Source organism: Sceloporus occidentalis, unplaced genomic scaffold (assembly GCF_023333645.1).
Source record: "Sceloporus occidentalis isolate IW3139 unplaced genomic scaffold, rSceOcc1.0.p SCAF_138, whole genome shotgun sequence".
NCBI classification, from domain to species: domain Eukaryota; kingdom Metazoa; phylum Chordata; class Lepidosauria; order Squamata; family Phrynosomatidae; genus Sceloporus; species Sceloporus occidentalis.
Window position 1 is genome coordinate 590,504 of NW_028317118.1, and position 25,108 is coordinate 615,611.

The following is a 25,108-nucleotide window of genomic DNA, read 5'->3' on the forward strand; positions in this document are numbered from 1 at the left end:
TTAACTGTTGTCCATTTGATTACAACTTATGGTGACCCTATGAATGAGAGACCTCCAAATCCTCAACCATCCTACTCACATCTTGCAGACTTAGAGCTGTGGCTACTTTGCATGATTCTATTTTTTATTTATTTTATTTTATTTTTATCCCGCCTTTCTCCCAAAGTGGGACCCAAGGCAGCTAGTAAAAACATATATAAAACACATTAAAACAACAATCTATCCAGCTGAAATGCAGTCTTCCTCTTTTCTTACTGCCTTCTACCTTACCTTTTCAAGTGCATCATGTCTTCTGGTGATATGGCCACAGTACAAAAGTCTAAGTCTTGGGTCAGGCTTGATTTTTCCTAGGATCCATTTATTTGACTTTTTAGCATCTCACTTGTAGAACTCTCCTCCAGCCCCACATTTCAGTTGAGTTGATTTCCTTCCTATCAGCTTTCTTCATGGTCCAGCTTTCACAACCATACCTAGAAATGGGAGATACGATGGCATGGACGATCCTAACTTTAGCATTGAATTATATATCTTTACACTTCAGGATCTTTTCTAGTTCCTTCATCGCTCCCTTTCCAAGTCCTAGACTTTGGATTTCGTGACTACATACAGTCTCCATCTGATTCATGATAGAGCCAAGGTATGGAAAGTCTTGGACTATTTCAGTGTCTTCATTACCTGATTTAAAATCGGGCAAATAACCTGTAGTCATTATTTTTGTTGCCTTAACGTTCAACTGCAAAACGGCCTTTGCACTTTCTTCCTTGATTTTCTTCAGTAATCGTTCCGGGTCTTTGCTATTTTCTGCTAGTAGCGTGGTGTCAGTTCAGGGTAGAATCTCTCGGTTTATTTGAGGTAGGCAACTAAGCAAATCAGCAACACTCTTTCTCTCAATATTTCTTGCCAAGGGGGCTGGTGTGAGAGGCTTTCTCTGTAACCCAGGAAATGTCACTGCTTCCATGTGTCTGCATGAACAGTTACCAGCAGGGAAGAGCAAAAACGGACACCCTGAGGACGTGCGAGGGTGAAACGTTTGCACAGTGCCAGAGATGCAGAAAAGCTGACATTTGACTTTCCTCACTTGTGCCGGTACAGCAAAGAGCCAGCCTTGCTTGCACAAATGCGTTTCCCTTTCAAAGCCTTGCTGTTTCTTAATTCCAGGGAAAAGAGCATCCATGAGAAAGCCCAAACATTTTAAAGTGTGCATGCACCGTTTACAGTACCTTTGGTGCCCGTTCCAATATTTTGTCACTAGCACAGGTGTCCTGTCTTGATTTGGATTCTTATTTTATTTTCTGCTGCTTGGATTGGTTTATTGAAAATAATATCTTGATGGTCTTTCTTGGGGCTCTCCCTCTGCTAGCCCCTACATGTTTGAGTCCTAAAGCTAAGTGCAACTCTGCCCCCAGCAATAGCAATAGTAATAGCTCATTAGTTAGTTACCTGCTTCTCTCTCTGTCTAACGTCTGTTTGTACTTTCATATGTTATGAATCCACAGGTCAGCATATTTTCCTTCGCTTCACCCACCAGTGATATTTTATGTATTTGTTTATGTAGTTTTGTAAACCGCCTTGATCCTCTGGAAAGGCGGTATATAAATAAAATTTATTATTATTATAGGGCTGTTCGAAGGTGGAACAAACTCCCTCGGAGTGCAGTGAAGTCTCCTTCCTTAGAGGTCTTTAAACAGAGGCTGGATGGCCATCTGTTGGGGATGGTTTGATTTAGATTTCCTGCTTGGCAGAATGGGGTTGGACTAGATGGCCCTTGCGATCTCTTCCAACTCTATGATTCTATGATTCTATTATTATTATCCAATTGATGTTGTGTGACAGGGGAGGAATACTGAGCACCGTGGTACCTATAAGTGCTGCTAGATTTCAATGTTGCAATGGGACCAGATGCACAATTTCTATTTAGTAACAAGGCAAGACGATGTACAGCAGTGCATCTCATGCTACCTGATATAGGGGATTGGCATTTTATTTCTTCCAATGTGCCAGGGACCATATTTGTACCGATTGGCGACAATTGCTTCTTTCTTTCCTGGAAATTTGTCGGGGATTAGCAGCCAACTGCTTGGGGACCTGGCACCAGTCCATGGACCACCCGTTTGAGCAGCAGCGCTGCAGAGTGTATCTCGCCATTCTGGGCAAGCCGTTTTCATGGCACAGTTGGCATGGGGGAGGAGGTAGCGTAAAAGGATGAAATGAAAATTTGCCAGCCATTGCTGTTTCTCTCTAAGGAACAGCAAGCTGGAGGGAAATGCTGGTAATTTGTAACGCTCACCCCATTTAACTTCCGTGGGAGTGATTTAATAACTGAACAACTCCCACCCCGGCACTAGAGAGAAGGACTAATGGCATATGCAACTGGAAATCTTTTCAAGCCCTTATTGAAAGTGACTCATTACAAAGCAGTTTCCAGGTATATTGTCTGTGCTGAAGCAAGAGGCATGACTCAGAGAGAGGAGGGTAGGTGGGGGTTCATTCAGACCAGGATAAAACAGAAGCCGTAACTTTTAAGGGTACTCTCTGAACACGCATATTCCATGCGGTGGGTTGCTGGACTCCAAAGCTTTGCAACATACATATGTTCAGTTCTAGATCATTTAAAGCAAAGAACAAGGCTAAGGGTTTTATCCAGAGGGAGGTATTGAAGTGCACAGACTTTGAGCCCAAGGTGGCTGAAATGTCATAGGAGCAGAAATGTCAGGTCAGCCTTCTGCCTCAGCAGTTTGTCATTTGACATTTGGGATGCATTTCATCATAGTGAACACTAATAGTTCTGTGTGCGTGGGCAGATGGGTATATGTATGTTCTTTCTCTCTGTGTGTGTATGTGCGTTCATAAAGGCCTTGAGAAGGTTTTGTCATGCCAGGGCTTCTCCAGCACTGCTCAAGTGACTCTTCTGAACTCCTTGTGCTTTACTAGTTTTTACAGTTCTTCCGGATCATCCGCCTCTTGCAACAGAGCCACATTATCAGATCCTTTCCCCAGTCAGTCACTCGCTCTCACACATGCTGCAACTTTACTGCTTTGCAAAATAAATTATATATAAAAAATAAATAAATGTTAAAGCCACAGCCCAAACTTGCCAACATTTTCCAGACCTGAAATGGATACACACACATGTTTGGGTTAAAACCATCCTAGCCTAAATATTGCCCATGGCTTTCTCACTGTCCGTTTTGAGGGAAGAGCAAGGGATTGCTCTTCACAGGTTCGTGGCAAACAAATCAACGTCAGTGACGCCTGGAATCTGGGATTTCAGTTGGAGAGGTCAGCAACGTGAAATGCTTTGAGATTTGCCCAGACTGTGTGGGTACCATTCTTCTTTGAGGTGGTCCGACATAGCCTCCAAAAGTACTTGCCTTCCCTTTCACGAGATCTAGGTCTGTGGGGAATTCCTTCCTACCTACCAAGTTTCGTTGATATATTTCTGTTCCCTAGCTAACATATTTTCAGCCAAAATCGTCTCAGACTACACATGCCTCACTTGATATTCAGATCCCTTAGCACCTGGAAATTTCTGGATATGCTACAGAATGTGATGAGGTCATTTCCAAACCCTCATTCCAAGAGCCCACAGTTCTGGCTTTATGCCTCGGTTTCTTTTCCAGTTTTGACAACACTCGCTGAAATCACCATTTTTAAAGCAGACGCACACATTCAGTCCACCATCATTTTGGTTTATGGCCTGGAGAGGATCCCAGAGTTAAAAACAGGATGTAGACTCAGACCTTTCCTCCTCACCAGAATTTTAAAAATCTTGTATGAGCCAAAAAGAAAAAAAAGAATATATGAAGATACTTTATAGGTTTTTCTTTCACTGTGTCAATGAATACTAAATTCTTCTCTGTGGTCTGTATGCATTGCACACTCTGTGCCTACATGGAACCTCATAGGACCATTTTGAAGCTGAAAGAAATTTTGGCAAGAAATCTTCCCCCTCCGGCATGCACACATGCAAAACTTTGTCTCCTGCTCTTCCCATTCAATTCCCTTTTAGCCATTGCAGCACCATAATTTAAAGCGCTTGTCTCATAGAATCATAGAGTTGGAAGAGACCACAAGGGCCATCTAGTCCAACCCTCTGCCATGCAGGAACTCACAATCAAAGCATCCCCGACAGATGGCCATCTCTGTTTAAAGACTTGGAGCGAGCATAGTGGGTTCTTGCATGGAAAGTTTAGTGTTCATTCTGTACATAAGGCAGGAGTGGGCAATATGCAGCCCATAAACTGCATGTGATGCCTTGCAACCCTTCGACCTACCCAACTCCCAAATAATTCAGTTTTTAAATAGGAAAATTTGTCTCATGGAAGTATCCAGGAATTTTTTCTTTTAAAACAAGGCACAGCCCTCGCCAAAAGTCTTTTATGATACTAGAAGTTATCAAGTCCAGTAGGAATCTGTACTGAAATTCCTGTGTTATCTTTATGAGCCTTTTGTAGCTGATATATAGTTTATATAACTCCTTGGACACTGTTACCCCAGTCCACAGCTGGGCTCTTCTTATCTCATCAACATGACATATTACCACAGCTTTATCTACAGTAAGGTCACCTTCTTTCAGAAGTCTTTATTTCAATCTCTCCTTCATGCTGAAAACAATTTTATCTCTCAGCATGCAATTCATTGCAAGACCAAATTCATTGCAAGACCAAATTCACAACTCGCTGCTTTCATTTTAAGTTCAGCAACATATTGCTCAGTTGCAATTCCTGAACTCTACACATACAGTAATTCCAAAAACAAAATCTTTCAAACACAATGTGCTTACAGGGTAGGAAATGGCTTCTAATTTTTTCTGAAACCTTTGAGACATCTCTTGGATCTTCCTCAGGGAAAACAAAAGTATTTTACACTCATCTCTCCACATTCGTTGAGGTTAGGAGCACAGGGCCCCTGTGAATGTGAAAAAAACAGGGCTAGACATTGACCATGGAATTGTGCTGGAGGAGCTACAAATGCCTAGTGGAGTGTTCCCACTAGGAATCTATAGGTCCTTCAGTGCGACTTTTAGTTCAAGTTGACCACAGAGTCTGTGCTGGAGGACCTAGATATTCCTAGAGAGAACACATTAATAAAATCCATGAATAATGACACAATAATTTAAATCTGTCCTTTTAACTGAGTGGAGTATGGGGAAATAAACAAGAAAAATATGTAAAAGCATAGCAGCTTGGAGATGTCTATATTGTCATCTGCCTGTAAGATACACCATTTGTGTCTTCCCTCTGGTTTTGTGCATTCCTTTGAAAGTGTGGATGAAACCCATGTTTTCACATCTTAAATTACAGAAGCTAGCATTCTTCTGGAAGGGCTTTTATAAGTTTATATTGGGGTGGTAAAGCCTATCACCTTCCAGGTATCATTTGCCTCCACTTCCCATTAGTCCTTGCCAATATTGAGGCTGAGACCTAGAGGTTCCTCAGCCATGCTTTATATAGATGTGGGGCTTTTTAGTTCCCAATTTGTAGCTTCCCAAATCCCCCAGATCCTTCCATTATACACGAAACAGGACGGGTGAAAAATCGCACATAAAATGACTACAAATGCTACCTGGAGTGGTGTTTTGCAGGAACTTTCCCCAATGCCCCCAACCTCAAAATGGGGGCGGGGGGAGGAATGGTTGAAATTACTCAGAAGGTCAAACTGGAAATGAATTCTGGTCACTTTCAGGCCACATTTTCAGCTACAAATGTAGCCTGAACGTGGGACAATCATTGGCCCCCCTCAGCTTTTTGCCCACTTTTAACGTTGATGTTTGTGCATGGCAAATTATGCTGCACCATACAAATAGAAAATACGTATTTTTATTTAATTCCAGTTACCGTAAATAACAGTTCAGACACAGAGAGCCTTCCTTCTCCTAGACCTGAAGCCAAAGAAAACACAGAGACCGAGCCCAAACCCATCCCGGAAGCCAGGGACGATGGAGAAGAGCTGGGTATCAAAACGGAGGAAGCCCCTGGTCTCCCAGAAGCAAATTCTGTAGCCTCCACCATGCAGTCGCCCGAGGAAACGACCACTGAACCAACTGGGAGTGAAGAGAAGCCACAGGAGGACCCATCAGGCGATGTGTTGAAAAGTGAGGAGACGGAGGAGAAGCCCAAGAGTCCAGAGCCTGACAAGGATGACATCAAAATGGAGGACACAGGGGATTGTCAAGAAAAGGACACGGACAACAAGAAGAAAAGCGAGACCACCTGTAGCCTATCAGGCACTGAGCGGGCGGTCAAGTCTGAGAAGAAGGAGACCCACAAAACTGGGAAAACGGGAGGCGCCAACCCTGACAGCGATTCCAGTGCCACATGCAGTGCCGATGAGCTGGACGAACAGGATGCTGGCGACAAAAACAAGTAAGTGAGGAGCAAATACACGGGAAAACCTGACGGAATTTCAGACACGTGCTTGAAAACAAACAAGCGCTAGATACCGAATGCCAAAAATGGTGTTGGTGCTTGAGATTTTGAGATGCACTGGACAGCAATAGCAAGTACCATAATACCTTGACAAATCACATTGGTTGTAATTGTTGCACACTGCTCACACATTTTCCTGTTCAGGAGCTCTTTCCATGTAGGTCAGTTAGAGCATCTGAAGAGCCTTTGTACTGAGGAAGAAAACTCTTTATGTATTCATCTGTACACCTTGATGAAGATGATGATGATGATGATTTACCTCTGCTGGATAATCTCTCTTTCTCATTTCGATTTCACTCTCTAGAACAGTGGTCTCCAAACTTGGTTCCCAGATGTTTTTGGTACTTCAGTTCTCAGAAACTCCAGCTAGCGTGGCCAGATATTCTGGAAGTTGTAGTTCAACAACATCTGGGGACCCAACTTTGGGAAGCACTGCTCCGGCATGACCAGAAAAGATAGCCAAGGGCCAGAGCTGTGCATATTTAGAACACACATGATTCTAAATATGCATAGATTCTACATATGTATAAATGTGACTGAGCTTGAACGTGTGGCATACACATGTTCCTCCCTTACCCACATAAATGAATGGTTGACATTCATTTGTATGAGGAAAACGTAACTCCAGCATTTTATCACTGCTGCAGTATGGGCAGAATGTGTCCATCACCACTGCCAGTGTGGCTGTCATTGACTGGGAAGCTTATTTGGCATGCATTCTCAGTGCCCGTCACATGTATGGTAATACACACCCCCACTCTGTGTATGCTCAATCCATCATCTGGGCAGGCATTTCACAAATATGGTAAAATATTTTATCATGAAGTAACAAATGCAAAGATTATGTTGCTGTGTATCTGGAAATGATGTATTCATTTGTCTGTAGCAGGTGGCAGAACCATCCTTGAACAAGTTATTGAGCGCATTAGGCTGCTGATCATATAAGGAAACTGACCCATACCACCTCCTGACAAACCCCCCTGCGCGCACACATCGAAAAGGACTTTATTGACTTTCAGATTTGTTTAACATCCTTGAACTGCCTGCTTTTCTGCTGTAGTTAATCCAGATGCAAATGGTCAAGCCCGGTTCCATTTCCTTCCCCGCTTCTCTGTCTTCCCAGTCCAAGCCTGATTTTTATCTCTCTCTTGCATAGCATGACACTAACTGAGAACAGAACCAGAACTTTCCTGGTTAACAGTTAGCTCTCTTTGCCCCAATGCGTCCTTTATTCTTACAGGATTGATCTGGGCTATTCCAGGGTTGCTGTTAGATGAGTATTTTGCCTTTGATGGCACTTATGTTACAACAGATCGCCATATTTGGAAAGGCATTCTTCCTTTCCGATCAGATTTGCTAGTGATCTCGGGGTGGCTTTGCCTCCTCCTGGAAGTATGTGTGGCTTGGCTTGTTATCTTGAGTGACGTAGCTTTATAGTATTCAGCCTGCAGCTTCTGAGGGGCATCTGCTCCTCGGGGTACACTGAGATCTAGATTGTAACAGCTGATCTGGCAGTGGAGGAGCGGCCGTCAAATGGTGCTCTGGTTTGACTTGTGACGGGGTTGGTCACAGTGGTCTCTAGGACTTTTGCCATTCCATATCTGCAATAGGGCAATGCCTTTATTGGGACCAACAACAATCCTGCTAAAGGATGCACACTTTCATGTGCTCCAGAATGCGTCGTCAGACTAGTTAGCACCACAAAAAAACTTAAAAATTGGAAGGAGCAGGGATAGGAAAGAAGCAATAAAGTTCAAAATCCTGGCCAGGTGTTGTGACCATTAGGTCTGAAGTTGACCTAAGTCCTAAGATGAAGGATCATGGCCCGATCCAGACGGGCCTATAGTGCGCCCTCGTCACGTGCTAGGGGTTGGCCGAGAGCACACCGCCCATACGTGCTTCACCCTAGCACGTGACGAGGGCATCAAAATGGCGGCGCACCCTGTACAGCTTCCGCATGTCATGGTGCCATAATGACGTCGTGAGTACACCATTGGCGCACTGCAGCATCATTATGGCGCCGCAAAAAGAACACGCTTTTTGTGGGTTCTTTTTGCTCCACGAGGGAGCCGTGCGGTTTGTCCACTGTGGCTTCCTCGCGGAGCAAAACAAGGTGCAGGCAGACCGCCTTTTTTGGGCAGTCTGTATCCCGCCTTAGTATACTAAATTAATCAGTAGTATCTTCCCTGTATGAGCCGGCCCAAGCCCTGAGATCATCAGGAGAGGCCCTTTTCTCAGTTACACCATCATCACAAGCATGGTTGGTGGAAACATGAGCAAGGGACTTCTTGGTGGCTGCCACTAGGCTCTCATACTCCCTCCCTAAGGAGGCCACAATGGTTCCCTCCTTGTTCTTCTGTCAGCAGGCTAAGACATTTTTATTCAGACAGGTTTGAAAGACTTTTTGAATCATAGAACCACACAATTCTATGATTCTATGATTCTATGGCCTGTTACAGACAGCCAAAATAAAGCTGCTTCGAGTCACAGTGGAGGTATGCTGTTTCAATGATGTATGCGTCCTAAGAGTCCAGAAGTCACACCAAAGCCACGCTCCAGACTGGAGCGTGGCTTTGGTGTGGCTTCTGGACTCTTAGGACGCATGCATCATTGAAACACCATACCTCCACTGTGACTCGAAGCAGCTTTATTTTGGCTGTCTTTAACAGGCCAAAAAGTCTTTCAGGAACAGACTGGGGGTGTTGCACTGTTTTAATTGTGTCATTTTTTTAAGCGTTTTTATCTTTTTTAACTGTATTTTATTCTTTTAACGAGTGATACATTTTAATACTGTAACATCCATCTGCATGGACATTGGTAGCTTTTCCAAGCTTTGCATCAACGTATTGTCTGTAGCAAGCTGTCAAAAGAGATAGTGTGAGTTACAGGGGACTTAAGTTAGTAGTATCTGGAGTGCTGAGAAGTCCTATGTAAGCCATCGTTCTGTACTGTACACTCTTTCTCAGCCATTGGAAGTGGTTTTGTGGAAGTATGGATCTCTGACATTTGATCATTGGTTTTGTGTTTCCATTCAGGCTGCTGTCTCCTCGGCCCAGCCTCCTCAATGCGACCAATGATGCCCGGCTCGATTCTTCACCCCAAAAGCCACTAGACTTGAAACAGTTGAAGCAAAGAGCTGCTGCCATCCCACCCATTGTGAGTAGTGCTCAAAACTGAATTCTGGTACCAATCACAAAGCGGTTTTATCAGCGTCAGGGTATGGTCCGTAGCAAGTTGTCAAAAGAGGCAGTGGGACCCTCTGTGAGTTTTGAATCTGTAGCTTTCTGAATGCCTATGTGGCATTGGCCTCTGTGAAATATTGTGTTTGGGGTGAATGTTGTGGTTTACCAGAGCAACCTTGAATTTATCCGAAACAAGAAGGGTACCTGCCAATCTGTAGGGGTGCATGCTCTGCTTTTCCAGTTCTCTTGACTGTTTCTAAGGCTGCGGGGGGAAATTTGGTTTTTTTAAAAAATAAAAAAACTCTCCATGGAGCACCTGAAATGTGACCTTTTGGATGTTTGTGTATGTTTGTATCTGCCAGCTGCAAATGACAAAAACTATCTTTTTTTCCTCCTAAACCACCTCCCCCCCCCCACCAAACCACCTTCCCTATAGATTTCAGAAGGATTGTTGGAGGGAGTGTTGCAAAGTGGAAGTGCAAAGCCCCAGGTGCCCCACCATGCGTTGGCTCTTTACAAGCAGCAAATCACAATCGCCCATGAGTTGGCCCTGGAGGAGTCGGCCCAGAGCAAACAACCCCAGCAACAGCCGGCTGAAAAGGAGCCCCCGCTAAGCAGCAGCCCCAGTGTCCAGAACAGGAGCCCTACTGCTGTCGATAAAGTTGGTGAGTGCATTTGGGTGTCAGGGGCAGAGGTGAAGATGACAACAGGGGAAGGATTGAAAAGGAGTGACGCAGAATAGCCTGCCCCAACCTCAAGGGCCGGACGCGGGAGATCATTTTTATTAATGTCACTGCCATTATTGCATGAAGGGTGGTGGTGAACCGTCTTGTTCTGTCTCCAGACTCTTAGCACTCAGCCAAAGCCATTATTTCTCATACAGTCAATGCCAATGTCTTGACTAGAAGGGCAAGCCTTCCTGTAAACGGTTCTCCTTTTCATCCACAGTGGAAGTGGCTGGTACACCTGATAGGAATTTTTCAGCTTTCCATCCTCTTCCCTGCGCCTTCTTGCTATTGATAGGCAAAACACTTGGGGAGCTATGATGGTTAGAAAGTTTATAATGCATGTTCAAAAGTCCTTTTGCCTGTCTGTCTGTCTGTCTGTCTGTCTGTCTATCTATCTATCTATCTATCTATCTATCTATCTATCTATCTATCTATCATTTTAGAATAGCAGTAGCAGTAGCAAGTACATTTCTATGCCGCTTATTGGTGCATTTATGCACTCCTGAAGCGGTTTACAGTGTGTAAGCTGGGGACTCATTTTAGCAACCTACGGAAGGATGCAGGGCTGAGTTGACCATGAGCCCCTGGCTGGTACTGAACTCACAACCTTGTTATAAGAGAATCCTTGTAAGGTGAAGATGGCAATTAAGAAGCTTTTCCCGGTTACTAGATTACTGCTCTTTTCTACCTGCACAGCACACATGCACAAATTTCTAGCCTTTAGTAGAACACTAAAGAACTATTTAAAAAACTGTGAACAGTATGTAGTTCAGGATTTCAAGGACTATGTTCACACTACCTGGAAAAGGAAGGTCAAGTAACTTCTCCTTATTCCCACTGCCCCCAGTATCCTCTTGCTGAACATCATAAGTGCCTAGTTTGCACAGGCAGCAGGTATCAGTGGAATTGTGAGTGAGCACTTTATCCTGCCTTGTGAAGGATTCAGGAGCAGATGAACTGTCAGGGAGGACATACCTCACACTGGATCAAACCATTGGTCCTTCTAGCCCAGTATCAAGTTCTGCAATAGGGAGGAGCTGTCCAAGATTTCCAAACCCTGCTTTCTCCTGACCTTCTAATTGGAGATGCTAGGGTCTGAACCTCAGTTCTTCTGCAGACAGAGCAGGTGCACTAAGTTATGGCTTGCTCTAGCAGGAGCTTACCAAAGTTCCTTATGATGTCCTCCAACATATAATGTCAAGGGGCATTACATTGCATCAATAGTGATGCAAAATATTTGTACAAAATACAAGTTGCTTTTTAATGAAGAATTTATTTTCACAAGAAGAAGAACAAGAAGAAGCATGCAGTGGTTTGAGGTCTTCCATCCCTGTGTACAGTTCAGGATGCCACTACAGCATCCCTTGGCACAGGGTTATCTAATCTTTGCATAAATTCCTCCAAAGAAGTTTCTGACACATCCTGGAAGTATTCTGTTCCATTACTAAATGGTTTGTGTTGTCATGAAATCTCTTCTAAATCTCCTAGCCAAAATCTGCTTCCCTACATTTTCTTATGCCATGCAAATTGCCCCAATTTGCTTGGATGCAAACACAGCCTAATAGTCTGTAGAGGCAGGGCATTTTTATTTGTTTGTTTGCCCTTTACCCTCAGCTATTTCATGTTGTCGTCTTCAACTATGAGCCATTTCTATTCATCCACCAACTACTGGAGGAATAGAAGGAGCACATTTCCTGGGAGATAAAATTAGACCCAGAAGCAAAGCAAACAACATCTAAGCCAGTTAATGTAACCCTTTGCATGTTCACCCTTTCTGCCCTGTTGCGCCTTTGCATTTCCTTGTTGCAGAATTTGAAATATTGTTTAGGTGGAGAGGGATATGCCCAGAAATGAACTTTCACAGTGCTAAACAGTCGTAATTGTAAGATTTTTTTAAAAACGAGCAACGTCTTGGTGAACAGAGAGTGTGATTGATCCAGTAGAAAAGTTTGAGGTAGGGTGCCTTTCTCATTTCCGCCTATACCCTTTTCCAAGGTAGGGTCGGTTTTGGAGATGCAGCCCAAGAAAAGAGCCAGCTCTGCTTAACAGGTTCGGAACCCAAGCCATCCTGATCCGCTTCATGACGTAGTCTTGCAAGCTAGCCGTGCATCCTGCATGAGACATTCTTTGCCCCACAGGTCTTTTGGCTTGCCTTTATCACTCTGGATCGATTCCAGCCAAAGCATTCTCCCCTCCACATGCATCGCCCTGCCACTACCTTCTCGGGATGTGAAGGCCTTTTGCTGGTTCGAGGGCTGGGAACTTTGCCCATTTGGCTCACTTGTCTCATGCAGATGGCTTGTTCTTTTCCTCTCCCTGATTTTTTATTTTTCACATGAAGCGCCATCCAAGGGTAGGGGCAGTTTGGATGAGAGGAGTGTATGAATTAGGGGTCATAATTCTTGTCTTTTCTCTCTCTTTTTTTGTTGTTTCTCTTTTTTTTGCTTGGCAGCTTTAAAGATTGCAATATGTTTCCTATTGATTTAGTCACTCTTTTCAGCTTGGCCTTTTGCGGGCCGGTTGAAAGCCAACAGCACTCATTTGGATGACGGATCGTATCAACATTGTCTCTCTCGCTCCGGTTTCAGGGACTTGATAAACAGTAATAATAACCCTCCCCCCCCCCCAAGGATAAGTGCTATTTTATCAAAAAGGGCCTGAGTTATAGCCCCCCCCCCTCTTAATGTATGTCAGGGCAGGGAAAGGCCAGAAGAAAACAGCTGCATTTGAGATGTCAAAGTGTTTTCATCCTGAGCGCGGGTGGAATAGCTTTGTAGATATATAGACATCTGCTTCTGCATGAAGCCAAAGTTCCATCTCAAATAATACACCTTAGATACAGCAGCCGGTGTGTTTGAGCCAAGATCCAGGCATGCTTTGGTCCTCTGCCATCTCCAATTAGATTCCCCCCTGTTGTGCCAAACAGGAATAGAGCAAACCCATGTGTTGTCCTGGCTCCCATGCCTGCCATGCAACATATGATGAATGGGCAAAAGTAGTTACGGAGCTCTAGAGTTTCCCTTCATGTTGCTCACAGTGATGGATTACATGCCTCTCGATGCAGGAGGTCCTGGGCTCAGTTCTTGTGTTTCCAGTCAAACGAATCTTGGATGGCAAATTGTTGTTGTTGATGATGGTGATGTTGTTGTTGTTATGTGCTGTCATGCAAGAGACTTTCAAGAGCCCCAGTCATCAACAGACCTGCTCAGGTCTTTCAAAATCAAGACAGCCGTGTTTGCCTTTATTGAAGCAATCCATCTGAAATATGCTCTTCCTCTTCTCCTACTGCCTTCCGTTTTCCTTAGCATTATCATCTTTTCCAGTGAGTCCCGTCATCCCATGATATGTCCAAAATACAATATCCTCAGTATAGTTCATTTGGCTCTTAGGGAGAGTTAAGATTTAATTTGCTCTTAGAGCCATTTATTGGTCTGCTCAATGGTCCCTGGTATCCATTGAATTCTCCTCGAGCACCACTTTTTAGATGAGTTTCTCAGCTTCTTCACTGCCCAGCTTGAACTGCTATGCATAGAAATTAGAAATGCTAGGGTAGGGGTGATTCTGACTTCAGTATTCAAAGATGTGTCTTTACGCTTGAAGATCTTATCTAGTCCTTTCCTAGCTGCCCTTCCAACTTTGAGTCTTCTTTGATTTCTTGAGTCTGTTCAGCTGTAACCCTTCTTTAAATTTTCATCAGTGGATTTTCCAAGCCTTTGATATTTTCTGCTAGTAGGATGGTATTGTCTGTATATCTGAAATCGCTGGTGTTACTTCCACCGGTTTTCACACCAACGTTCTCTGAGTCAAATCCCACTTTCCTTGTCATGTGTTGTGCATGTAAATTAAACATGGAGATAAAGCACAGCCTTGTCTAATGCCCTTGACACTTGGAAAGCATTCTGGTTCTCCCCGTTGTGTTCTGACAGTCGTCTCTTGTCCTGAGTATAAGTTATGCATGTGGACAATCAAACATTATGGCTCACCCATTTCTTTTGGGGCAGTCCATAGTTTTTCATGGTGTACACAATCAAAGGTTATAAAACAGAGACTGGCTTTCTTCAGAAATTCATTGGCACACTCAGTTATCCAACATATGCTTGCAGTATGATCTCTTGTGTCTTTTCCTTTTCTGACCCCAGTTTGAACGTCTGGCATTTCTTGCTCCATAAAGTCTATGTTGTAAATTCGTGAGTTATCACTTTGCCCCTTTCTTGGGAACCAGAATGTATATTTAGTACTCCTAGCTTATGGGCTGTTGTTTTTATTTTCATGTTTGTTGACAGATTTTAGTTAGAATTTGAATGATTCCGCCTGTGTAGCTTGAAACAACTCTGTTGATTTGCCACCTGTTCCTGGTGATTGATTGATAATAATAATAATAATAATAATAATAATAATAATAATAATAATTTATTTGTACCCCACCTCTCCCTGCAGATCGAGGGAGCTTACATACAGTACATAAAGCATGTTACATAATACATTCTCTAGTGCTTTATAAAAGGTTGTACTCTGAAGGAATCTGTCTTCTTTTCTTCTCTTTTGTATAGTTCTCACATAGTTTTGCCTAGTTCTTCAGTGTATTACTGTATATACTCAACTGCAAGTTGACCTCATGTATAAGTCAAGGGCAGGTTTGGGGACCAAAATCATGAATTTTGATATGATCCATAGATAAGTCAGGGGTAAAACTTAGGGGCATGTAACAAAGGATGTAATGGATGAAGCAAAGGAAAACAGTGCCAAAGAACTGAAATTGTGACAGGCATAACTGTGCGCTCAGAAGTCAGTGGTGGCTATGCAATGTTTGAGGGAGGCAACTAGGCACAGGTGAAGCTAGGAAAATGCACACATGCCAAAAAGGATGAAAAGGCAAAGCAAAGAAAATGGCAATTACATTAGCAGTGATTATAGCCTAACTTTGCCTGACTTTAACCCAGAGAAGCCGACAAGCATGCGCAGATGTCTTATTCAGATCCTTCAAAGCTCGATTCCTCTCAGCACTCCTTTGAGGGGAAGCGCCAAAGAGCTTCCGCCGCTGCCATTTTCCTACCCAGGCTTTCAAAAAGGTCAGAAGCAGCAACGCAATGGAGAGAGTAGAGGGGGGTCAGTGCAGCTTTTAGGTGCTTCTAAGCTCTCGCCTTTTGTCACTCTGCTCAGAGAAAGGAATGGTTGCTTTGTAAGTACGGTATTTACGTAAACCTAGGTTTCTCTGCTCAGCGCTTGGACTAAAATTTCTAGTATATGAGTATACACAGTACTTCCATCTTCTTTTTTTCTTCTTTGTTTGCTTGTTTGACCTGAACATGCTGCCTCTGTGGTGCAGTCTCTTTCTTTGGAGGTTTTTAAACAGAGGCTGGATGGTCATTTGTCAGGAGTGCTTTGATTGTGTCTTCCTGTGTGGCAGAGGATTGGACTGGATGGCCCTTCCAACTCGGATTCTGTGATTCTACGATTCTGTGATTCAGTTACCTTTCTTGATCATAGAGCATCCCTATTCTTGGTTTAAATTTTCCTTTGACTTCACACAGGCAGGATCAATTTCTACCAACATTTCAAAAGCCATGTTATTCAGAAAGTTAGACGCTGGCACTAGATATAGTACAATACATTCCCCAAAACGAAAATCATGTCCAACGAAAGCTAGATAAGGGTTTATCACTAAGAAGTTCCCCTCTGTCTTGTGGTCTGCTGGGGAAGATATCCTTTCCTTTGTGGTGGGCAGAGGCAAGTTTTAGAAGAGGCCTCAGAGTGGCGACATTCAAAGGAACAAAGTAGTTCATCGGCATCCTTTTCATATACATAAGAGTCCATATTTCCTGTGCTTTCATTGTTTTATTTTGTCAGGCTGTGAGAAAGGTACAGGAGTTAAAATTATGTGCAAAAATTACAGTTGGCCCTCCATACCCACGGATTCAGCTATCCACGGATTCAACTATCCATGGCTTCAATATATATATATATATATATATATATATATGCCAAAAAGCAAACCTTGATTTTGCCATTTTATCTAAGGGACACCATTTTAATGTGCCACTGTATTTAGTGGGACTTGAGCATCCATGGATTTTGGTATCCATAGGAAGTCCTGGAACCAAACCTCAGTGGATACCAAGGGCCCACTGTACTAGCCCAAGTCATAGTTGCCAATCCCAGGTTTTTGTCTACCACTTGTCTTCAAGAAGCAGAAATCTTTCTTATTTACTGCTCTTTGTTTCTCTTATAGAAAAACCAGTCCATTTCACCTCCCTTCCAGAGGGACAGAAGCTTGATGCTGAGCCTGTCATGACTACCTGCTGGCCTCCTTACCAAGGATCATCGAGGGATGTGATCCGAAGCTCTCCACACACTGACCCCCATGTGTTTCAGTACAACCCACCAGGTGAGTCAGACAGATACAAGTTTATGTGCCTACTGACTGGTTTTCAGTACTCAGGCTTTGTTGGATCTAAATGTTTTGATATAGGTAGCAGTATCTTCCACTGTGCATTGCTTACTAGCACAGCACTGGTAGATCTATGGTTCTGTGGAGTGGAAGAACCCATTAAAATGAGTAGAGATCAGCAGAAAGAATTGCAGGAACAAATACAGTATTAACCTGGATGCTTTTTAGATCAGGACTGTGTAATGTACGGAATCCCAACCAAAACACAGGCTGCTCAATGTGTTTTGCGGCTGGACAGATGCAAAGTGACCTCCAGTTTAGGCAGTCAGCAAACCCACATTTATGGATCCTCTGGCTAGACAACCACACATGACCACGGACCTATTTGTGGCTCAGTGGGATACCAATTGTGCAAGCTGGCATTGATCACTTTGGTTTTATAGCCTAGTTAGGGAATCTTGAAACAAAGTCAACCTTTATTGTAAACTAACAAGTACTGGTTATAAGTATTTTTGTCATTTGATTTTATTTTATTCTGAATGCAGGTCACCCAGTCTCCTTAAATGTACATGAAAATTCTCGCCCTGGTCTCCAAAGACTGTCAGCCATCTCTAATCCTCCTCCTCTCATCTCCACCAAACATCCCTCTGTTCTTGAAAGGCCCCTTGGCTCTATTTCGCAGGTAAAAGCTTAAGCATTGGTGCATGGAGAATACATTGACAATATTGTATGTTGGTAAATGGATCCTTTTTTGCCAGATCTGTGATTCATTATCCATTCATTCATTCATTCATTCTGGCACCTGTCATTTCAGATGGTATGATTTCAGGGTTGCTTGCCATATCTGTTGCTTTTGGCATCTGTCTGCACTTGTGCCACCAAAATAACAAAAGCTTTTCGCTATACCTTTTTAGGGGGTGCCTCTTCAGCTTCAAACACCATCCAGCTCTGAGCATGCGAAAGTCCCCATCGGCTCTATCGCCATGGGTCTGCCCTTGACGGTGGACCCCAAGAAGTTGGGTAAGGCAAACAGTTTGAGTGACGATACAAATATTAAAACTCTTCCGTTAAATCGGTATGAGAAAAGCTAAGCAAGAAGTCCCTCTGCTTACAATGCCATGCAGTAACAGTGATGCTTTATGTGCTCATGTTTTCCAGTACCTTTCCCTGGAGTGAAACAGGAACAGCTCTCTCCTCGGAGTCAGGCTGGTCAACCAGAAGGCTTGGTTGTGCAGACATCTCAAGAGAACTCTGTTCTTCGGGGTAAGACAGTTCACAGCATGCAAGCTGAGAGACATGCCCCTAAGGAATGACTTGCTGCATAGCAAGAAGGTACTCTAGTGTAACTCTGAAGTCATTTGCAACCAATTTGCAATCTGAGTCATGTACTGCTGATGTTGTGCATCTCATCTGTGGTGCTCCTAAAAACCTTACATAAAATGAATAAAAATATTAAAAATGTAAATCACTGTGTTAAAACATACCAGAAAAAAACAAATCCAGCACCCATATAAATTTCAGTCTCCTTTCACAGAAAGTGAGGTCAGGTGTCAGCGATCTGCCTAAACAATACGGTCTTTCTCAGCATCCACTCAGTGTAGTATAAATGTCTGCATGCAAAAGATGCCAGCATTAAAAACACACCTTGCAGAATAGCAACATTGCACAACACATTTCAATGACCGGGTTATTGTGCTGCAGTGAGCAATCTGAAACTGAAGTGCACCATGCATAACTGCAGTGTGCAGTGTCGCTGTATGCACAGCTGCACTTCCACTGGTATCAGCAGAATAATTCCCCACAACTGCCACATGGGTATTTCACTAACAGGATGCCAGTCCTTATCTGATAGGACTGGAAGATTTAAGATAGGACTGGCAACTTGTCTCAGTAGTAAAGCAACTGCCTGGCACACCTCAGGTTTGGTCTTTTGTATCTGACAGCCTGGAGAGCTTTGGTTAGTCAAAGTAGATAATACCCCAGCCTCTTCAGTGTCCAAAATGCTTCAGAATGGCTGCTGGATAGACATTACTCCCATTGAATCATTCACTTGCAATGGCTAGACTTCTCCAGGCTTCTGATTTGATTCTGTGCTACAGGTACATCCTTGGGCTCTATGTCAGGAGGAAGCATCACAAAAGGCATCCCCAGCACAAGGCCACCGTCAGACTCTCCCATCACGTATCGAGGCTCCATCACACATGTAGGTCTCCTTTTTGCTGTTATTTTTCATGCTATTGTCTGGGATTGAAAACTGATGGGAGGTTCCTTAGTGACAAGAGCAGTGTGGCTCCCAGAAGCTCAAGCCAGCATGGCCAGTGCTAAGACATTATGGAAGCTGTGTGCCTAAACAACTGGAGTTCCAAAAATTTCCCATCTCTGGAATAGACATTACTGACCTAGAAAAAATTGTGATTGGATCTAGCATAATAGAACTTCACTGACTCTTTTAGAAGGCGTTTTCTTTCACGAAAGCAAATCTGTGTCCCACAGACAGCAAGGTATACATGCAGAAACTGAGCGGTCTCTGTATATTGCAGAGACCTGGCACATGTATTTGTAAAGAGCAGCATGAAATGCTGTCGGGAGAAACTTGATGTGGTCAAAGGAAGGTTCAATCTGTGTATATTAGTATATGTATCCATGTCAGATTTACATTCCACCAGGTTTATAGTAGATGATGCCAGAGTCACTGCTCTTCCTTTGTCTGTCATGCCTGTCATTTTCATTTTCAACTTAACTCTATCACTTCCCAGCAAACCTTAGATGAAACCCATACCTCCCCTTCCTTGCCTCACCTCTGCTGCCAAAACTCCAGTTCATCATTATTGAGCACTTTGATAATTAAGCTGTAAGTTTCTGGCCATTGGTTGCAGCAGGAAGCTGAGTTCTGGCTAGCGTTTGCTTGTTCTTGCTCTCTTTTGTTCAGTTTGCCTCTTGGAACAGAGTGTTCATCTGTCTGTGTCTCTCTGTGTGCGTCTATGCGTGCTTTGCTTCTGCCTTAATTGCTTATGACACTGTTAAATGCGGATCTTGGTCTTTTTCCAAGGGCACCCCAGCCGAAGTGCTGTATAAAGGAACCATTACCAGGATAATTGGAGAAGACAGCCCCAGCAGAGGAGAGAAAGTGAGAGAAGATGTCTTGCCCAAGGGACATGTCATTTACGAGGGGAAGAAGGGACATGTCCTGACCTACGATGGTGAGTCGGAATCCCTCTCCGCTTTGACTGGACTCATGTTCCTCTGTACTGCATGTGAGGGAAGGCTTCAAACATAGAAGCTACCAACGTCAATCTATGTATAGCCTTGGTTAAGCCCTTGGAACACTAAACTGTAGTTTAGAGAGATGGGTCTGACCATACTTGAGCCACAGGTTCAAACACCCATCCCATTCTCAAGCACATGGAGAAGGAAGAGGTTAGAAACATCTTGTTGTGGGTTCAAATGCAGTTAGTTTTACAGTCATCCCTCCATATTTGCGGCTTTGATATTTGCGAATTTGATTATTCACGGATTTGATTAATATGTTCTCTCTAGGAATATCTAGGGCCTCCAGTGCAACCCTATGGTCAACATTAACTAAAAGTTGCACTGAAAGACCTAGAGATTCCTAGAGAGAATACTCTACTAGACCTTTGTAGCTCCTCCAGCACAGTTCTATGGCCAGTGTCTGTCGGACGTTGACCACAGAGTTGCACTGGAGGACTTAGAGATTCTTAGAGAGGTGTCCTCTCAGGTAAAAACTTGGTGTTTTGGCTATTTGTGGTTTTTTCATGTTCATGGGGGTTTTGTGCCCCTAACCCTAGCAAATATGGAGGGACAAGTGTAATTATTTATCGATACAAATCATGATTAAATTATTGTTTAAACGAATTGCATTTTGCCCTGCTTGAATGAAATAGCAAACCATAGTTTTGTCATAATAGCAATATATAAGCAAATTGGCCCATTGTAAGCACTAAGAGCATTGTTGTTTGAGCATAGGACTATGACTCTGGAGACCAGGATTCAATTCGCCGCTTGACCATAGAAACCCATTGCGTGACCTTGGGCGACTCACACACTCTCAGCCCCAGAAAACCTCAGGATAGGTTTGCCTTAGGGTCACCATAAGTCGGAAACAACTTGAAGGCACATAACAAAGCTTGTAGCGACCTATCCACATATCCATTAGAGAAACACCTTTTGAGTATGGGAAAGAACTCTTCGAAGCCCATAGTGTGAGGCCAACTTTATTTTCAACAAGTTTTGGAATCACTGGAATGAGTACTCTGTTTGGGAAGTTGGAATTCTTCCCACTCCCTTCTTTTTGACCATTATCTGAAGTCTAGGAAGATCGGCTAAGGGCTTTCTTCTGTCTACTTTTACCGTCAGTTATTAGAGGACTTGTAAATGCACTTGGCTTGCCACATCTCACTGGTGCATACTGACTACATGAACTGATTGGAGGTTTTCTATCGGCCTAGTGAGTCTTGTGTATATTGAGCAGCAGCAGAGCTTAGCAAAGTTACTTTTTTTAGCCTACATCTCCTACAATCTCCTGGCAAGCATGGCCACTTGCCATGCTGGCTGGGGATTCTGGGAGCTGTCAACCAACGATTAACTTTTTCAAGCCGGACAGCAGGCACTGATTGTATGTATTCCATGCTCTCTCTCTGGAGTCATGGAATCCTGACCATATTCTTTGAATATATTAGGTTTTTGAGAACTGATCTGCTTAAGGAAGAGGGAGGCTGAGATCCAGGGCCAGGGTTAGACTTTTCGGCATCTTGGATTTTTCATCCCTTTCTTAAAGTCTGCAATGGGTTGATACTACAATCGCCTTTTGCACCGTATCTATTTTGGTCATGCGGGAGAAGTAATTTTCCTCGCTCACGTCCCTGTTTTTTAACTTTCCCCTCAGCAGCAAATGTTGGATAAAGAGACTTAGCCAGGACTTTCCCGAGAGCTACTTGGCAGAGTCAACCCTGATGGAAATCCATGCAGGGCTTCTTTCCCAGTGGGTGGCTTCCACTGCCACAGGAACACATGACAATAGTCCAGTGGGCCATATGGGTTCCTACTGTGCAGAGGGAGAACATCTTGATCGGACATTTTAATATTTATATACAGTATGGGGATTTAAATTTCTCTGTGGAAATTTTAGCCGTGGATGTACGGCGAGAACAGTTTGCAAATAAATAAATCTGTGAGGATGAGTTCTGGTGAGCAGGAAGAAGGGAGGAGTGCGCTGTCAACATATTGATGCCTTGATTATACTTGCCAATAAAAGAGCTCTTATGAGGCAAAATTGTGCAGCGTCTGTAAGCTTGAATGGGGCAAGATTGGTTATTGTCATTGCTAATGACTCTTCTTTGAGGAAGGGAAATGTTTACAGAATCCTCTTTTTCTTCTTTTGTCCCGCTTTGCCAGGAGTATACTGGGATGGGGGTGGGATGGGGGGGGGTGTCAGGGAAAACGCAGCACCCCTTACATTAGAAACCGTTTGGCGCAGATGTTCCTTGATAACAGGATGCAGCCAAGTTGTGTGAGTGTGAATGCAAATACCATGCATCTCAACTCTCTCTCACTCTTTGTGAGTACCGACTGAATTATTTGAACTTACAGAAGGAGGGGTGAGAGTTTAAAAATGCAGTTGCCCCTCCTTTTTCACGGGGGATCTGTTCCGGATCCCCTCGCGAAAACAGTTTCCCCTATATTCAGGCCCCATTGGCTTGAATATAGGTGTGGGGGCATGCAGGTACGCACCATGGGCACACGCCCCATTCATTCCCCCTCCATTCGTCCCTCACACATAAGTAAGGGATGCGGGTCCAAAGACCGTGAGAATAGCGGGAGGACTGTACCTTCCTCCTCCCTCACATAACTCAATTCAGAACTAAAATCCATCAGTGATCAGTGTGGCCAATTCGGAATCCGGGGAATTTAATTAATTTCTTTCTGGGGATTTTGACTGAATAATAATAATAATAATAATAATAATAATAGATATTAGGGAATTCCAGGGATTTTGGATTTTGGTAAAACATTCCGGGGAATATCTTCAAGGCTTGTTGGCAACACTCTCAGTGATAACTTTTATTGGCCAACCGAAATGCAGAGCTGTATTTCCTATCGGGTTGCTTAGCTGGAGGGAAGGGAGACAAGGTAAAGGTGAAGGTGGGCTGGAGAAGACTACAGCTGAGTCACTTTTATTCGGAGAGCAGAAAGTACATCTGATCTTGCGAGTTCTCCATAGTCATTTCTTGCCATTAAGAGTTTTGCATGCTGGTCTCTTTGTCGATTCTCGCTCTATAGCCTGAGCTAGGTGCTTGAGCAAAACCTGAATCCTTTTCTAGCATCTCTCCGGATCCAAGTTCAGGACCTTCCGCGGGCTCAAGTCCTCCTGGCAAATACACACTGAATGATGATAAATGTTAACCATAATTGAGAGTCACTTGTGCAGATTATCCATGCTTACACTGGCATGGTTTCCCCTCTTAGTGGCGGTTTTCTCATACAGGCATTGGAGATCCTCCAGAGTTTAAAAAAAACCCAATAGGCTCAGGAGCTGCCAAAGAAGAATGCACTGCCTCTAGTGCACACATATGAGCATGTGGCCACTTTCAGCGGCTGTTCCATAGCTATAAATGGCTTTTTAACCTTAGGAGAAGTTTAAACAAGTCTATTTTTCACAATATTGTTCCAAGTTGATGTTGCGTTTACCACCCCCTTGGTTCATTTCTTCAGCTTGGTAAAGGCGGGAAGACTGCATGCGATTGAATCTGAACATCCATAAATAAAAGGGTTTTGTGTGACTTGACCTCAAGACTGGATTTATCTCTTGGTGTCTCGCTGGCCAGACAGTGAAGGTGCTTAAGGGAATATTTCGGTAATATTTTAAAAGCCAGTTGAGTTATGCTAAACGGGAGCCTCAAAAAATTCCTTGGGATGTGCGTGACCCATTTACCGAAGTTCTGGAATGAGCATGAAGAATGAACAGTAACCTCAAAATCTCTTGATGTCACTTAGCATTCACGCCTGCCTTCTTTTGCTTTCTTTGACCTTCTCCCAGGTGGCCTTGCTGCCGTACAGTGTCCCAAAGAGAACAACAGAAACATCGGAGCCTCACATGAGAGCAGTGGCACAAAGCGGACCTATGACATGATGGAAGGAAGGGCCCAACGTTGTTCACCTGGTGGCATAGAAGGTGGGCTTTTACGATCATTGCTTTAAGCTGGTGAAGAATACAATTCAATTTCTGGTGCCTTCATGTGTTTTAAGAATTACATGGCATTATGAACCAAGCTAGAGAGTCATGATGGAGAGCAAATTTGTGAACTATAGAAACAGATAGAGTTTTGAATGTTGACTAAAAGTAAGAAATAGATACTTCTTTCTATCAAGCATGTTTGAACCCTAAGATGGATTTTTAAAAAGGCCTCGCATGTGCATGCTTATTCTGTGGCAGCATTTGGAATCCAGGCATCCCCAAACTGCCAAAAGACACAATGGTAACAAAACCAGAAAGTGGAAGTCCTTTGTTTTTTGTGGGTTTTTTGGCTATGCGGCTATGCTTTAGAAGAGTTTGTTCCTGACGTTTTGCCAGCATCTGTGGCTGGCATCTTCAGAGAATGTTGGCATGGAAGAGAGTGGGGTCACACAGTATGTACACACACACACACACACACACACACACACACACACACACCACTCTCTTCCATGCCAGCATTCTCTGAAGATGCCAGCCACAGATGCTGGCGAAACGTCAGGAACAAACTCTTCTAGAACATGGCCACATAACTCGAAAAACCCACAAAAAACTATGGATGCCGGCCATGAAAGCCTTCGACTTCACATTGGAAGTCCTTTGTTTTATTTTTGTGTTCTGGACTTTGATTGCTAAAGCATTCAAAAATGTCAATTCCCAGGAGGGGTGCGGGAGTATTAAAATGTGCATGTCTTGAAATATCGTAACTTCTTTCTTTTATATATGTATGTGTGTGTGTGTGTTGGGGGGCACTCTAGGTCTCATGGGCCGAACCATCCCACCAGACAGACACAGTCCCCTCAACCTAAAAGAACCACATCACATCCGGGGCTCTATCACCCAAGGTAACCATGTCAGAGGTGTGACAAGAATGTAAACATAATAACCTGAGTGTGCAACTTGACTGTCGGTGTCACGGCACTGTCTCATTTCTGATCATGTTGCAGTAGTACTGTAGTTCGCTTTTGTTGCGTATCTTAAGTGCAAGCAGTGGGGTATTCCCAAGCTAAATCCAGCTCTACAGTGACAGCCAACTTGTCCATTGCTTCCTCTGTTCTTTATTCTACTGTTATACATTGCCTAGTTTCACCCAGAAATGGGACTCAATTGGTCTTATTCTTATTCCTTTTGTT

At 43.5% G+C, this 25,108-nt stretch overlaps 1 protein-coding gene across 14 annotated transcripts in view; it reads left to right on the top strand.

The window, feature by feature from the left end:
- The window catches only part of LOC149281123 (nuclear receptor corepressor 2-like), a 254,242-nt gene that overhangs the window by 200,403 nt on the left and 28,731 nt on the right, over positions 1–25,108 (top strand). For all 14 annotated transcript variants that reach the window (XM_089499622.1, XM_089499617.1, XM_089499624.1 and 11 more), the window contains 11 exons: positions 5,834–6,365; positions 9,464–9,584; positions 10,047–10,275; positions 16,568–16,723; positions 17,272–17,408; positions 17,641–17,746; positions 17,885–17,989; positions 18,826–18,929; positions 19,776–19,926; positions 23,781–23,915; positions 24,734–24,820. In XM_089499622.1, coding sequence (XP_089355748.1) covers positions 5,834–6,365; positions 9,464–9,584; positions 10,047–10,275; positions 16,568–16,723; positions 17,272–17,408; positions 17,641–17,746; positions 17,885–17,989; positions 18,826–18,929; positions 19,776–19,926; positions 23,781–23,915; positions 24,734–24,820 — 1,863 coding nt within the window. The remainder of the gene's footprint in view (positions 1–5,833; positions 6,366–9,463; positions 9,585–10,046; positions 10,276–16,567; positions 16,724–17,271; positions 17,409–17,640; positions 17,747–17,884; positions 17,990–18,825; positions 18,930–19,775; positions 19,927–23,780; positions 23,916–24,733; positions 24,821–25,108) is intronic.